The 16,950-nt window shown below is 39.5% G+C and overlaps 1 protein-coding gene across 1 annotated transcript; it reads left to right on the top strand.

The window, feature by feature from the left end:
- Positions 1-2,103: 2,103 nt before the first annotated feature.
- TRIM23 (tripartite motif containing 23) lies at positions 2,104-16,070 on the top strand (the record flags this gene model as incomplete). Its single annotated transcript, XM_032773655.2, has 9 exons — positions 2,104-2,250; positions 3,193-3,471; positions 4,114-4,296; positions 5,135-5,350; positions 6,410-6,544; positions 10,528-10,657; positions 10,738-10,848; positions 12,444-12,568; positions 12,942-16,070. Coding segments are annotated over 9 exons (1,506 nt in total), but the record flags the coding sequence as incomplete, so codon positions are not given.
- Positions 16,071-16,950: the final 880 nt, after the last annotated feature.

Raw genomic sequence — 16,950 nt, 5'->3', positions numbered from 1 at the left:
ATAGTTGAAGTGTCCCATCACCAAGAAGTCCTGTGTTTTGGATGATTTTGTTCATTGTTTAACATAGTGCAGAACAGACACATGTTGTCTCAAAACTGCTGCAACTGTAACGGTGTGAACAGAATGTTTGGAATGAGAAACGTTGGTTTAATGACATCAACACATTACACCTTATGGAGTTTTACAGTCTAGACTGGGGTGGGCAAACTTTTTGGCCTGACGGCCACATTGGGTTTCCGAAATTTTATGGAGGACCGATTAGGGGAGCCTGTGCTTCCCCAAACAGCCAGGTCTGGCCTGGCCCCTGCCCCCTCTCCGACCCCCCTGTGCTTCTTGCCCCGACGGTCTCCCTGAGACTCCTGACCCATCCAACCCCCCCTTCATTCCCTGTCCCTTGACTGTCACCCGCCACCCCCTCCACTTCTCCCTCCTTCCTGACTGCCCCCTGGGACCCCTGCCACATACAACCCCCCCTTCCTGACTGCCCCCCAGGGACCCCTGCCCCCATTCAATCCTCCTGTTCCCTGCCCTCTAACTGCCCCAGCCCCTATCCACACCCGTGCCCCCTGACCACCACCTCAAACTCCTTTGTCCTCTATCCAAACCCCCTGCTTCCTGCCCCCTTCCTGCACTGCCTGGAGCACCAGTGGCTGGCGGCACTACCGCTGCGCCACCCAGAGCACCAGGACAGGCATCCATGCCACCCGGCTGGAGCCAGCCAGCCAGCCAGCCACGCCACCACACAGCACAGAGCACCAGGTCAAGCTGCAGCTCTGCAGCCCCGCTGCCCAGAGCATTGTTCCAGCGGCGCAGTGAGCTGAGGCTGTGGGGGAGGGGGAACAGCAGGGGAGGGGTCAGGAGCTAGCCTCCCGCGCCAGGAGCTCAGGGGCTGGCCAGGAGGGTCCCGCAGGCTGGATGTGGCCCACGGGCAGTAGTAGGCCCACCTCTGGTCTAGACAAACCTTGAGTCAGCTCAGATATCCATTTTTTCCCTCTTTGCTGATCATATGTAACTTTTATTGTTATTCTGAGAAAGTTTCCAGAATGTCTTTCTCCCTTCCCTAGTAATGAATACAAATTAAATTGACAGATGATTCCATTTGTTTTCCTACCTCTTTTTTCAGAAGATCAATTGGTATAATTTAGATATGGCCTGCTGAGTGAAAAGTACCTGAGGATCTGATTTTTAAAAATGACTATTGATATATCAAACATTATAGGCCTTAATTGTCTTCTGTATTGGCAGAAGGGTGAAAAAACATGAAGATCTTGGCAGGGAGAGTGTTGTAGGGGCACCTCTGTGAAAGCCTTATCACATCCATGGTATTGGATGCAGAGGGAAACCATGGACAGTGGCTTCCTTCCTGAAATTTTAGGAGCAAATACTCGGTCCTTGTCCACATTTTGGAAAACCCTTGAGGAGTGGCCCCAGGGGCAAGGAATTGTAGGGGATTCCCTGTCTCTGCTCTGCATCACTGTGTGCTTCCAGGTGGCCAGCCACAGGCTGACTTCTGCAAAATGGTGATGGTAGGAGGAGTGGATGTGGCCTGCTGCTTTCCTCCAGTGTTTTTGGCCATGTGGATCAAGCTCTATGTGATCCCTTGTTTTTGGATGATACATCTACTTCTCCTCTGACATTTTCCCAGGTTGAGATCTGCTGTAGTTTTCACATCTGTGTTATGCAATAAAGCATAAAGTTGTTCTTCATGCGTTTTCCATTACTGGACCCACTAGTGCAGCAGAAAATACATATTTTGTGCTGCCTTTGGATCTTTTGTGGTCATGCAGGGATCTTAAGGATGGGTGCAAATCATATTTTATTCTTCAGTGTTTGGTAACAGTATATTTATAATGGGTGATCAAGGAAAAAGCTTTGTATTGTACAGATTTGTGGCAGTTTGCTTAAAATATTGCAGATCCTTACCATTGGTTCTGCTAAAATACTGTAAATTCTTACAGTAATCTTGCCGGCTTCCGTGCTGTGGAAACTACCCAGAATTGTTTTAATAACTGACACTGGTTCTAGTAGTTTAGTGGGAATATTTATTTCTTTTAATCTTTAACTGGCACAAATGCAAATGCAGTTTGTGGTGGTGGTTTTTAAATCAAATTTTCTATTTCAAAAATAGGAGATTCCGGTGTGTGGGGCTTGAAAAAAAACTTTGCTTTGCTGGAGCTCTTGGAACGACTGCAGAATGGCCCTGCTGGCCAATATGGGACAACAGAAGAAGCTATTGGCCAGTCTGGAGAGGTATTGATTCAAGAATGCTTATCTTTGTTTAAAACTGAAGAGGAGAGAGTTGGTTTTTAGCTGAACAAAAATTAAAACCAAACACTTACCAAATTAAAAGTTTCTGTGGTTGCAGAATATACGTATTGTAGCTATACAAATCCTAGATCTCACCCAGCTAATAAACGAATTGCCGTTTAATTATTTGCATTTTTTCAGAGTAAAGAAGTACTAAAACCTTGAATAATTCATATGTGCAGTGAATATGGTCCAATACATATAGACTCAAGTAGAGGAAAAAACAAAATTACCACTTATCTTGCACACTTACGTTCACTGAAAAAGGTCATTAAACTCTTTTGGAGACTACCACTCTTTATAAATTTCTTTTAGCTGCAGTATTACCAAAAAAAAAAAAAAAAAGCTGAACTCCTCCTAAAAATCTAAAATTTATTTTTTCTTTCCCAAATTTCATCCTTTTACATTAATTTGGTAAATGCATTAATTAGCTGTTTTGAGCATTTCCTGATGGCTGGAGTGAGATTGTGATTGAGCCGGTTCCATATAATCAATCCTAGAAACAATGTATTGTCTTAAAGAGGTGCTCACCCATTGATATCCTGTTTTTGTTTTTGTTTTTTAAAAGAGACATTGGAGAAAGGTCTGGGATCTGACTTTCATTGTTTTTGAGCATCTTCAGTACCTATTGAATTCAGTTTGAGTTGTGGTTACTCAGTACTTCTGAAAATCAGTTTCCTGTGGTTCACTCAAATGGTGAATTTTTTAAATGTATTTATTTGTAAAGGAGGGCTTGGTGAGAGAGTGCAGAATTTAAAATCATTCATTTGGAATAAGGTGAACGTTCCTCAGGAATTACTGATTTTAAGAGGAGTTCAAGCCTAAAAATTTCACAAGTTGCAAGTATCTAATCTAACGTATAATCTAAGGTTTTTTTTGTTAAAGAGCATCATTCGTTGTGATGAAGATGAAGCTCATGTTGCATCTGTATACTGCACTGTTTGTGCCACTCACTTGTGTGCAGAGTGTTCACAGCTTACCCATTCTACGAAGACATTAGCAAAACATAGGCGTGTACCTCTTGCTGAAAAACCTCATGAGAAGACCATGTGTTGCCAGCACCAGGTGCATGCCATTGAATTTGTTTGTTTAGAAGAAGATTGTCAGACCAGTCCTCTTATGTGTTGTGTCTGCAAAGAATATGGAAAGCATCAAGGTCATAAGGTACTGTTATTTTTCTATTACACTCATGCTGTTGGGTGGTTTAAGAAAATAATACTTTTTTCCATTGTTAAGTACGCAAAGAGAGGGAGAGAGTTTATGCCTGATCTTTGAGCCTTTAATCAAGAATGTCACTGCCTTTTTGTTCCTTTCCTTCACTGCATGCAACTGCTGTGGTAACAGTGCAATAACAAACAAACAAAAATCACTGTGATCTGTAAAACCACAGTGCTGTTCTTCATCTATTTATTAAGGCAGAAAGGCTCATCATCTATGCAGCTGCCAGTTTTGATAGTTGTCAGCTGTTTATGATGTAGAAATTGCAGCATCACCCAGACAATTTAAGCTGATCAATTTTTTCCTTTTTCTCTTTGCATTTATTAAAGATAAGGGGAAAAGACAAATGAGCCCCTGTAGTTATTTGTGTGATTGCTATATCCCTGTTTCAGTCACATAACAAAATGAATAATACCTCATTTTTTTCTCAATTTATCAAAGATTAAGTTTAGTCCACATTTTTCCTCTCTTTGTCCTTCCCTAATTCTTTTGCACAGTATGGGGGAAAAATCTTATTTTAGCTGGGCTGATGGTGACTGGAAGGGAAACTTAGAGCTGACATTTAGTATATGTTACTTTTGATTGTAGCATTCTGTTTTGGAACCAGAAGCAAACCAGATCCGTGCATCCATTTTAGACATGGCACACTGTATAAGAACCTTCACAGAAGAAATCTCAGACTATTCCAGAAAACTAGTTGGAATTGTTCAACAAATTGAAGGAGGAGAACAAATAGTGGAAGATGGAGTTGGAATGGCCCATACAGAACATGTAAGAAATTGTTTTTCTCAAACACAACAAAATTTTTTCTGTAGTAACCAAAATCTTTTGAGAGTGTTGTACGAGAATTATACATAAGAGTTCACTCAGAGTCCAGTCCTGCAAGTTACTGTGTACCCTCAGTTCTGCAAAGTCAATGGAAATTGAGTGTGCTCATACTAGGGTGACCAGATGAGAGGAGGAAAATATCGGGACATGTTTTTTTGGGGGGGTGGGGGTGGGAAAGAGGGGTCGCTGGCAGAGCAAAAAAAAAGCAGAGTGCCGCAGACCAAAAAAACCCACAAAAAATGGAGTGCCGCAAAATATCGGTCAGGATGCGGGACAAACACCTAAATATCGGGACAGTCCCGATTTTATTGGGATGTCTGGTCACCCTAGCTCACACCTGGAAAGACTGAGTCCCAAGAGAGATGTCTGGAGAGCTTCTATCACATTGATTGCCTCCTTGATTTTACTGACATTAGAGCAGCTCTGAGGAGAAACTATATACTTATACATCATTGAGGTACTATGGCAAGTAGTTTGTCCATGTGTCCTCATATGCTGTTGTATTCTTTTCAAGTTATTTCTCCCTGATAGTATTTATTTTCATACACTGTATACGTGTAAAAAATAATTGTTTATTGGAATAACCTATGCAAAGGCCTTAGTGCTGGGAGCAGATATACAACCCTCACCAGAACTGTGCCTGTTGAGAGCTGAATCTGCTGGTCAAACTCATCTAGAAGTTAGAATTTGGAATGTAACACAGCACTAAGTATTATACTATTTGGATAAAATGATTTTTGATTGTTAATTTTCTCTTTGATTTTATGACTTTACACTGTAGGCCCCAGGTACTGCAGAAAATGCCCGTTCATGCGTCCGAGCCTATTTTTCTGATCTTCATGAAACCCTTTGTCGCCAGGAAGAAATGGCACTTAGTGTGGTTGACGCACATGTGCGGGAGAAATTGATTTGGCTCAGACAACAGCAAGAAGACATGACTATCCTGTTGTCACAGGTGTCAACTGCTTGTCTTCACTGTGAAAAGACTTTACAGCAGGTAGGTGATTAAGTGAGCTGTAACATGGAGCAAGTGCATAGTTGGGTCCGTAAATGAAATATAGGTTATAAACTGCTAAATTGGACAATGCTGTGCTTTTAAATTTTCTTTATCATGTTAGAAACATGCTACTATAAAGTGAGATTGAAAACGTTATAGCAATTATTCGTGATGTGAATATGGAGACACAGATGTGTAGCTCAGGCTAAAAATAGAGATTTATTGGGGAAAGGTTTTACAATTGTTGTTACTAAAATGAATACTTTATTGGAAATAAAGTCAAGGTAGAATAATGTTTGCTTGGAATTAAGTGGTTCTCTGGAAGGTTTGGAACCCAAACTTCGCAGCATTGTGCTAAGTATGAGAAGGAAGTTACCATTCTAAAGATAAAACTGACCAGTCTGTTTTCATTGTCCAAGATGAGTAAAGAGCAAAAAGTAAATAAACATATTTAGTAAAAAGTAAACTTTATTTTTAAAATTCTTTCAGTTTTATCTATTTAATAGGCTATTATTGTAAGACAGCTTTTTATTTTTTAAACATGATTTTAAATTGCTTTTATCTCTTTTAAGCTATTGGGAACTAACACTGGTCAGATTTCACCTTAAATACTGACATTCTGCTTAACTAAATTTCCCGGTTTCAACACCTGGGTACAGTTGTTCACAGTGTTATAGTGTTGCTGTATGCTGTTAACCAGTTGCCATATTCCAAGTCTGAGGATGCTAAATTTCTGTGAATGGTATTAGATATTGTTCCTTCACATCACTGGGGATTAGGGGTGAGAGAGAGAAAGGTGTTTTCTCTTTGGTTTTTTTTTGTTTTTGTTTTTGTTTTGCAAAGCTCTTTGAGCTCTATTAGGATTATATTTGCAGTATAAAAGTGGAAAATGTATCATAATTTGTTAAATGCATTTTTTGTAAATATAAATTTTGTTCTATTCGATTATTTGAAATAAAAAGAAAATAGTTTTATTGTCATATATAATTATCTGCCCCTTTTTTTTCCATTAAATGATTTACTAGTAGAAAGAGTGCTTCTGCCTTTTGTCTGTTTTAGGATGACTGCAGAGTAGTGTTGGCTAAACAGGAGATTACAAGGCTACTAGAAACATTACAAAAACAGCAGCAGCAATTTACAGAACTTGCAGATCATATACAGCTTGATGCTAGCATTCCTGTCACTTTTACAAAGGTATAGTCTTCAAAACCCTTTTCATATGTCAAGATTCTGTTGAAAATAGAATTGTCTTCTTTCTGAAATTCAAAATGCGTATTAATGGAGAATTGCAATGATTTATCACCAGACTTTTCATAGATGCTGCAAATGCATTTGTTGTACAAATACGCCTTTTAACAATTTTTCTAGCTGTGACTACCTGTGATTTCAGAATACGGAGGCTGCCATCTTGCACTATGACACAAGATACTCTCTGTTGAAATAGATGGGAAAAAACAGTCAGTTTGAGTGGTGTTTCTATGTCAATTTGAATTTATAATATGTTTGCTATGTAGATAGCTCTGTAGCAACCCAGTTTTTACTCTAGACCTTGTATATACTCACTGTGGAAGCAATCTTTGCAAGATGGGGAAGCATATTTGGAGGACAGAATTTCAGAGTATACGTCCTTTTAGTTCACTTCGACACCCCTATCAGTGGTGTATCTAAAGTTAAACAAAAAAAACCAAAAAGCACCCCACAAACATGGTTGTATGGGATAGGACCAGAGGCCCATCTAGTCCAATACGCTGTCTGTGACAGCAACCAATACCTTCTGCTTCTCAGAAGAGGGTACAAGTAAGTACATAGGAGGCAATTATGGTGTTCCAAAGGGAAGTCTCCTGCTACCTTCTGTTAGAGGTTGGTCTGTGATTTAGGGTATGTCTACACTACAGGATTATTCCGATTTTACATAAACCGGTTTTGTAAAACAGATTGTGTAAAGTCGAGTGCATGCAGCCACACTAAGCACATTAATTCGGCAGTGTACGTCCATGTACCAAGGCTAGCGTCGATTTCCGGAGCGTTGCACTGTGGGTAGCTATCCCATAGTTCCCGCAGTCTCCTCCTCCCATTGGAATTCTGGGTTGAGATCCCAATGCATGATGGTGGAAAAACAGTGTCGCGGGTGATTCTGGGTAAATGTCGTCACTCATTCCTTCCTGCGTGAAAGCAACAGCAGACAATCATTTCGCACCCTTTTTCCCTGGATTGCCCTGGCAGACCGCCATAGCATGGCAAGCATGGAGCCCGTTTTGCCTTTTTTGTCACTGTCACCGTATGTGTACTGGATGCCACTGACAGAGGCGGTACTGCAGTGCTACAAAGCAGCATTCATTTGCCATTGCAAGGTAGCAGAGACGGTTATCAGTCATTCTGTACCATCTGCTGCTGTAAATGGAGTGCTCACTGGCTAGCCTTAGCTGCTGAGGTTGGCCGGAGGGGCGCAAAGACAAAATGGGAATGACTCCCCGAGTCAATCCCTCCTTTATGGTTTATCTAAAAATAGTCAGTCCTGCCTAGAATATGGGGCAAGTGTACTAGAGAATCAGTGTATCAGAGAACCAGAGAGCACAGCCAACTCCGTGTCAGATCCTGCAGAAATGATGAGCTGCATGCCATTCACGGGGGGTGCCCCTGCAACAACCCGACCTGTTATTCCCTTCTCCCCCAACCTTTCTGGCTACCGTGGCAGTGTCCCCCATTTGTGTGATGAAGTAATAAAGAATGCAGGAATAAAGAAACACTGACTTTTTAGTGAATAAAATGAGGGGGAGGCAGCCTCCAGCTGCTGTGATAGTCCAAGTTGGACATTAAATGGTGTGGGAGGAGAGGAGCCCAGCATCCAGCTGCTATGATAGTCCAGGCAGTACAGAATCTTTTCTTTAGACATGAAAGGGAGGGGGCTGATGGAAAACTCAGGCCCCCAGTTGCTATGATGAGGACGGTTACCAGCCATTCTGTACCATCTACCGGGAATGACCGGGAGTCATTCCTATTTTTACCCAGGCGCCCCGGCTGACCTCACCTGAGGTCAGCCAGGAGCACTCACGGGCTGATGATGCATGATGATGGATAGCAGTCATATTTGTACCGTCTGCCACCAGGGAGGGGAGGGGAGAGGCTTGCTGTTGTTACCGTTGCCCCAGCAGCATGCAGTAGACATAGGGTGACATATAAAAAAGTCAAGAAACAATTTTTTCCCTTTTCTTTTATGGGGGGGAGGAGGAGGTAAATGACGAGATATACCTCGAACCACCCCGGACAATGTGTTTGACCCTACAGGCATTGGGCGCTCAGCTGAGAATGCAAACGCTTTTCAGAGACTGCGGGGACTGTGGGATAGCTGGAGTCCTCAGTACCCCCTCTCCTCCATCCATGAGTGTCCATTTGATTCTTTGGCTTCCGTTACGCTTGTTACACAGCACTGTGCTTTGGGCCTGTCTATCATAGCCTGGAGATTTTTCAAATGCTTTTTCATTTCGTCTTCTGTAACGGAGCTGTGATAGAACAGATTTGTCTCCCCATACATCGATCAGATCCAGTATCTGCCATACGGCGGCCCATCTTGGAGCGCTTTTTGGATTTGGGACTGCATCGCACCATGCTGATCAGAGCTCCATGCTGGCAAACAGAAATGAAACTGAAAAGTTATGCGGGCTTTCCTGTTTACCTGGCCAGTGCATCCGAGTTCGGATTGCTGTCCAGAGCAGTCACAATGGGTGCACTGTGGGATACCGCCCGGAGGCCAATACCGTCGATTTGCCTCGGCCACACTGAACCCTAATCCGATAGGTAATCGATTTCAGTGCTACTCCTCTCGTCGGGGAGGAGTACAGAAACCAATTTAAGAGCCCTTTATATCAATATAAAGGGCCCGTTGTGTGGACGGGTACAGCGTTAAATCGGTTTAACACTGCTAAAATCGGTTTAAACACGTAGTGTAGACCAGGCCTAAGACAAGAGTGTTTTTATCCCTTTCAAAAGTGAGAGCAACCAGATGTCGGAGCTTCTCCATGGCAATGGAAATAATGTCCTGAGCAAAGAAGAATATGCTACCTTTCAAGACAGTGAAGGTAAAGGGTACAGGAAAGAGGGACAGGGAAAGTTGAAGTCCTCCTAGTTTTCCACTGCCCTAGAAGCCATGATGGACTTGCTAGATGGCCAAGGAACTCACACTGCACCTGCAGAAAAGACTAGATATATTTGAAAAAAGGACTTTTTAATCCAGACCAGTTATATTTTGGTATACAGACAGAACTCAACTGGGAAATTTCATTCCTTGATATCAAATTTATGTTTGTGGTGTCAGTGGAAACAGAAACTTTAAGGAAGGAACTGCCTCTTTCTACAGAGCTCAGCACAGGGGAGCCCTGTTATCTAGATGCTACCATAATACAAATATAATAATAGTTACCAAGTACTGATGGATATCTGCTACATTAACATTTCTACAATGGATTCCTGTACAATCAAGCACCATAGAAATGAGAGATCAGGGACTTATGGCATTCTGCAGAGAGCTACATCAGACTTTTCATCTTGGTATCATCAGATGCCAACATTAATCAGAATGACAGATTACATAAGTCTGAGACTGGCCTTCCTAGTTACCATTAACTCCAAAAGGCAGGTTTTGGAATTAGTTCCCCTATCTGTATAAGAACCACATTGTTGGCGTTGTGAGGGTTTCTTACAGCTCCAGAAACCTTTCTGTTTAAGGCACATTCCTCTTTCCATAGGTTCCTCTATAATTTACTGAGTGGGGTTCTGTAGCGCAGGGCTGCCCGGGGGTAGGGGGCACAAGTGGCGCAATTTGCCCCAGGCCTCAGACCCCGCAGGGGCCCCCATGAGAATATAGTATTCTATAGTATTGCAACATTTTCTTATGGAAGGGCCCCCCGAAATTGCTTTGCCCCAGAGCCCCTGAATCCTCTGGGTGGCCCTGCTGTAGCGTAGGCAGCAGGTCAGACTAAATGAGTATTATGGTTCATTCTGGATTTAAAATCTATTAATTTATAAATTAGTCTCTAAGGTGCCAAAAGTACTTCTCGTTCTTTTTACTTTACAAATAGTGAGACATGTTGCATGCCACAGAGATCCTGGAGTTTCCTACAAAGACAGTGAAGATGGAACTTTTAGCTTGTTTTCAGTGTTTGTATATATTTTTTCACCAGGACAACAGAGTACATATTGGACCAAAAATGGAGATTCGAGTTGTGACCCTAGGATTAGACGGAGCTGGCAAAACAACTATTTTGTTTAAGTTAAAGCAGGATGAGTTTATGCAACCTATTCCAACAATAGGTATGTAACTGAATGATTTAAAAGTTTGACTGATTCATTGTTAGGAATAAGAGTATAAAAAGTGAACTTTTCTCTTTTAGGTTTTAATGTTGAAACTGTAGAATATAAAAATCTGAAGTTTACTATTTGGGATGTAGGAGGGAAGCACAAATTGAGGCCTTTGTGGAAGCATTATTACCTCAATACACAAGGTAGGATTGCTAAAACATTCAGACTGTTTGTTTGGTTTTGTAGTTTGTGCATTTATTAGTGCCAAAAGAATATGACTAGAAATCATTTAATCATAGAAAATTGACATAAAATATGTAATTATGTGTATGGTGAAGTATGGGTGCTAGATTCATGGCCTAAGAAAATATTTTGGACCAGTAGAACTTGATGTCTGCTGGGAAAAGTTGCATTCTTTGTAAATTCATCAGCTCCATAGTTCATGGAGCCATAACAGAAATTAGAACCTCTGTTAAATTGGTTCTAACTGACAGTGGACAAAGATGTAGCATTCCAGAAGTTTACATGGTGATAAGTAGCACTTTACATGTGTAAACATTCGATAGCATTTGAAATGAAAATACTCAGCTCTACAAAGTATTGTAACTTCTGACCCAGTACTGCAGCACCATATCCAATCATAGTTACATTCATATGGATAAAAACAAGTCTATCAGAACAGGTTTGCTGTCCACATGGTAAAACATTCTTCTGAATGTTACTGGCATGAAAGTGCCTACTATGCTTTTGGGCACTAAATTATGGCAATGTCCTAATGTCTATAGTTTAATTTGTTTTCCATTTAATGTGGGGTTCAGATTTCTGAATTAAATATTTCATGAAATCTTTCCTAAACACACAGACTCTTTCAAGGACAACAAACTTCAGTTTTCTAGGTGCTTTCTTCAAAGCTGCCTTTGCAGAATTCTGTGACATATTTTAAATCACTCTTCTTTTTAAAAAAAAATAAAATAAAAAAATCATTTACAGACGGTAGAGATCACCAGCAATAGGATCTTTTCTCCTATGAGAGAAGAAGAGGGGCAGGATTAGGGTGAGAATTGAAAATACCAACAGTTAATTTGCTTCTTTGCTATAACTGTTTTATTTTTCCACTGTAAAATCTGAGAAGCACTGAAAATTATACAGACAATTATTGTTCTCCAGTTCTGCCTCCTTAGCTCATTAATTTTCCATAGTCTACAACACCCATGAGTTCCTAATAATAAATGACTCTATGCCACCCCTTCATTCATGCCATCTTACAGCCTCTTTGGCATGTAAAATCCTCCTACAAGTATACATAACCTTAACTTAAGGCTTGTCTAGATGAGAAAATTGCACTGGTTTAGCTAAAGATGTGATTTTAAACCGATTTAGTTATACTGGTGCAAAAGCTGTGTGGACACTTATTTTGATTTAGTGTAAATTGATTAGGAATTGCTTTAAGTTAAACTGAAGAAATGTCCACACAGGGCTTTGCGTTAGTTTAACTAAATGGATTTAAAAACAGATTTAAGTTAAACCATTGCAACTTCCTTATGTAGACAAGGTCTAAGATGCTGGCTTTTGGGGAGACTTTTTTCCCAAATAAGTATGTCTATCTGTACAATATCTTAATAATGCTGAGGTTTGAGTTAATGTGCAATTCTGAGACTCACAATCTGTGCATTGTAGGTTGTTCTATGTTGGAAATAAAGAAGAGATTGTGGAGCTGAGGAGTCAGTGCATTTGGGTATTATGTCTGAGTGCCTTTGAGAGTGTGTGTATAACATGTTTTGCTATTTTTTTTTCATAGCAGTGGTATTTGTTGTCGATAGCAGTCACAGAGACAGAGTTAGTGAAGCACACAGTGAACTTGCAAAGTTATTAACAGAGAAAGAATTGCGGGATGCCCTGCTGTTGATCTTTGCCAATAAGCAGGTATTGGTGAATTTTTTTCTACCTCTTGTTTCTTTTTAAAACTGTAATTAACACAAACTTTGTGAACTGCCTGCCATAATTAAAAAGTGGGGATGGGGAAGGAATAAAATGTAGAAGTTTTTCCTTAATGTTTAGTGACAATATTATAAGAAAAGACTAGTCACTGATTTAAAGAATCCAACAGTTATTTCTGCGTGGGTGACAAGGTCAGTAAAACCTTCTGTCCAGCCTTAAGATTATTCATTTGGTTTGCAGTTTTTGAGATGTGGGAGATTTTCTAGCAGTTCTAAATAATCTATATTCTTTTCGGTGAAAGTGAAATCTCTAGAAAATTTACCATGTGCATTTAAAGTAATGCCTGGCTCTCTTGCAGGATGTAGCAGGGGCTCTTTCAGTAGAAGAAATCACAGAAATGCTGAGTCTCCATAAACTCTGCTGCGGCCGTAGCTGGTATATTCAGGGCTGTGATGCTCAAAGTGGCATGGGACTATATGAAGGATTGGACTGGCTTTCAAGGCAACTGGTGGCTGCAGGTGTACTGGATGTGGCTTAATTTTATGACAGTTGCAAATTAAATTTGTAATTCACTTATTTGCACGGGTTAGGATGTTGTAACAAGGTCTGCATTGTGGAGATGGAGATTTATCTAGAGCTCTGATTATAGAAGAAAATGTATGTGGCATCTGCTTATCAAAGATTGTGGAATTGGTACAGTAAACATTGTGCAATTGCTAAAGTTTTTAAAGTTTGGTAATGCAAAAGACTAATAAGGTGTGCTGGCTGCTAAGGTACCTAGAGAGAGAGAGAGAGAGAGAGAGAATTTTTTTTGTGAAACTATGTTACTTACAATTTAAGCAAACTTTTTTCTGCTAAAACACTGTGTATCTAAATTGGTCTAATATTCACCATAAGGTCACAGAAGCTACTTACTAAAATTCTTAGCAACTTAGAAATACTTATCCGAAAAGCAACTTAAAAAAAAAAACAAAACAAACTCTTGAGCTATTTAGAAAGCAACCAAAACTCTGGATGCTCTTTGGTAACATATTATACCACTTGTAGTACATTTAAAAAGGCATTAGCTTAAACTTTGCTTTGAAAACTCCATATAGACATTACAAGAAAAAGTTATTCCCCAGTCATTTATTTATTAGCCTTATTGCATGCCATGGGATGTGTATAGGGCTAGAAAGTGGTAAGAACATAGTAGTCTTTCTAGGACCTTGCAGATTTAATGGGTGTTGGCATTAACTACCATTAGTAATAAAAGATGCAGTTGAATGAAAGCAAAGCAAAATTAGATGCATTAAAATGTCTTCTTTCCATGAATAATACAAAATATATTGATTTATAGATGGGAGTTGCTTGTGCCTGCCTAAGGACATAATGTGTCTTTAGAGATTAAACTTCATCCTTAAGAAATCAAGTGAACTTAAGAACTTCCTAAAGAAAGCAGTTGAAATATCAGCCCACCTATATATTTGTACATGAGTTATGTTTCCAGAAAAAGGTAGCAGCCTTAAAATATTGAGTAACCTACTGTAAAAGCACCACATGCTTAATAACTCTTACTTAGAACAGCAGATGGTAAAATCTGATCTAAACTTTTAGTGTCTGATACAGATTCTTTATCTACTTGGAACTATCACCAGTGCCTGTATTCAAAGATTATTCATCACAAAATCTCAGAATCTTGGGGGTCTATTTGTTTAAATTTAGAGTAGATTGGAATAATTTATTGATGTCTCCCCTTTTTCTGTGCATACATTTCTGATCACCATAAGTCTGTGTGGTGAGCACTCCTTGTGTGACTCATCTGTTCCCTTCTGTAACTGTAACCCCTGGAAAGTGACGAGGCCGTGCAGAAGGAATACCATGGTATTAGCACGTATTTTGTAGCATTTTCCCCCACCAGATACAGTAGGTTAAAGCAAAGAATATATAAACAAATTATTTTAATACATTTGCACTTCAGGAGGAAGCAGTTGTGGTAACTGCTCCCTCCTGATACACTGGTTTATAATCACTTCCATTCTTTGCATTTCATACTGATGGTGTAATGTACATTAAGCTTGGTGAAACTGAATGGTTTGAATTGTAGCTCAAGTGACAAGTGTCACTATTTTCAAAGGTGTAGGTACAAATTAAGCTTGTCTTCACATTTAGAAGCGATCTTAAAAATCCTTGCACCCATACTAGAATGCTAAGAGAAGGATTTTAGACACTAAGTTCAGACTGTATTTGAAAGCTATATTCTCTTTCAGAATACACCTGATAATATTGTATATAATTTACATGGACTGAAGAGTTTTTGCTGCCCAAATTAAACTGAAAATTGTTCACCTTTCAGCCTGCAATCTCTTGCACAATAGACATTTTCTGCCCCTTTGACTACTTACTCAGCCTATATTGCAGACCCAGCATAGACCTTCATAATTCTTTGACTGTCCTTTTCATGGTTTCATTTTCAAATATTAACAAGTTCTAAGTAACAGACACTTTAGCTGGAAGATTTTTAATGAATAAAACATGCATTGGTTGGAAGATCTAATATGAAATTTGTCATTTTAGTTGGTACGTTCTGTATCTTCAGTGGGTTCATTTGCACCTGCTCTCCCACTCGGCTGTTACTACTTTTGTTTTCTCTGGTTATTTTAAAGCACTCAGAAAAACCAGTCAATACTTTGAAGGGTTTATAGAGAAGAGTACGTTTGGGGGAAAAAATTCACTTACTCGTCTTTTACTTTCAGAACAAAAAGTTCTGCTGCAAATGTAGTATACTTGCATAAAAGTATTATTTTTTTAAATGGAAACTAATGTGACTGATTCAAGTAACTGTGAAAATAGGACTTGCATTTGTCTGTGAACTCTTCAGGTGTTATCAGGTAAACTTAGATTTATTTGTCTTATAAGTTAATACTATATATAAACTGCTTCAATTGTAAATTTTAAATGTCTTGAACTTTAATTCAGTTTTTAGTGTACTAACTTATGCAAGTATGATTGGGATGTGTTTCTCACATTGTTAAAATTAAAAAAATTACAAGTACTGCAGAGAATTCTGGGTAAAACTAAAGCCTGAATTGTTTAAAAAGTTAACTATAGCATTTAGCTATCAGGTCTAGATTTTTGCTTAATTGTGAAACTGAGTAAACATAACCTGTGCAGTGACTGCAGAAAAGTGTTTTAACTATTTTGAAACAAGATTAATTTAAACAATAGCTAAGCTATTTGAGCAGTAATGCCTGACTTCTTGGTATAGTCTAACTTCCATTGTATGTAACTGAAGTTTTTCTAATTCTGCTTGTGGACTGAATGATGACTGAGGTTCTGTCTGCAAGAAGATATTCACCAAACAGTTCTTGTTCTAGGCTACTGGAGCAGGGTTGGGTATGGTAGTACTTCACAAAGGAACAGCTCTTATCTGATGGAAGAATGATTTAGCTGATAGGAGTTTCTGAACTGCCTTGAAATTTTTTTTCCAATAAAGAGAATACATTAACCCTCTGGTTTAGGGTACTATCCTTTTTTTGAGCACTTTCATTTAAACCACTCTTGTTGCAGGTTAATCTAAGAATAGGAATGTGAGTATTTTGATAGTCAATCTAATGCTAGAATTTGTAAGTTGTTCACAATGAAAAGGTTATGGTCTGAAGATGACCATTTCATGATTCTGAAAATGATGGCACTGGTATCCAAAATTCAACGATTGGACTAAATTAGAACCTACCTTCAAAAAACTGTGCTACAAAAAAATAACTATTTAGAAAGTAGGCCTCAGGGATTTCACTTTTAATACTAGCGGAAAAACAGCTATCCGTATGTTTTAGCTAAGGTTATTGTGACTATCAGGCACAAATCTCAATACTTAGACCTTGACTGAGGTGAACGCACTTTGCAAGTTTAAAGTGCAGCTCTACTCAGAAGTGGTATTTTATCCAGATGTGTGCGTACACATTTGTGTTGTTTGGCTTCAGTCACAAATCATATCACTGATTTAACACAGCTGCCGTACTGGATTTGTATTCCTACCTGTGTGCCAGGAATTTCTATTTCTCATTGATACTATTGTAACTCCCTGAGTGAGAGAAGAGCATGTTGTGGGATGGGCAGTGCTTTAGCATACTGCTGCTGTGCCTGTTCTCTGATCTGAGCTTGAATCCAGGTGGGTGATTCTTGGGGGGGAAAAAAAACTTCCAGGTTCCTCTGACAACATCAAGACTGCAGTTTAATACAGAAAAAAAATGCTGACAAAAATAGGTTGTATACAGTGTTATATCCACATCAGTTCTAGGATATTAGAGAGAGAGTGAAGTAATAACGTTCACTGGACCAACTTCTGTTCAAAAGCTTGTCTCTCTCACCAACAGAAGTTGGGCCAA

This window comes from Chelonoidis abingdonii, chromosome 6 (assembly GCF_003597395.2).
Source record: "Chelonoidis abingdonii isolate Lonesome George chromosome 6, CheloAbing_2.0, whole genome shotgun sequence".
Lineage (NCBI taxonomy): Eukaryota > Metazoa > Chordata > Testudines > Testudinidae > Chelonoidis > Chelonoidis abingdonii.
The sequence above is the reverse complement of the archived record's forward strand: the minus strand, read 5'-3'. Positions and strand labels throughout refer to the sequence as shown.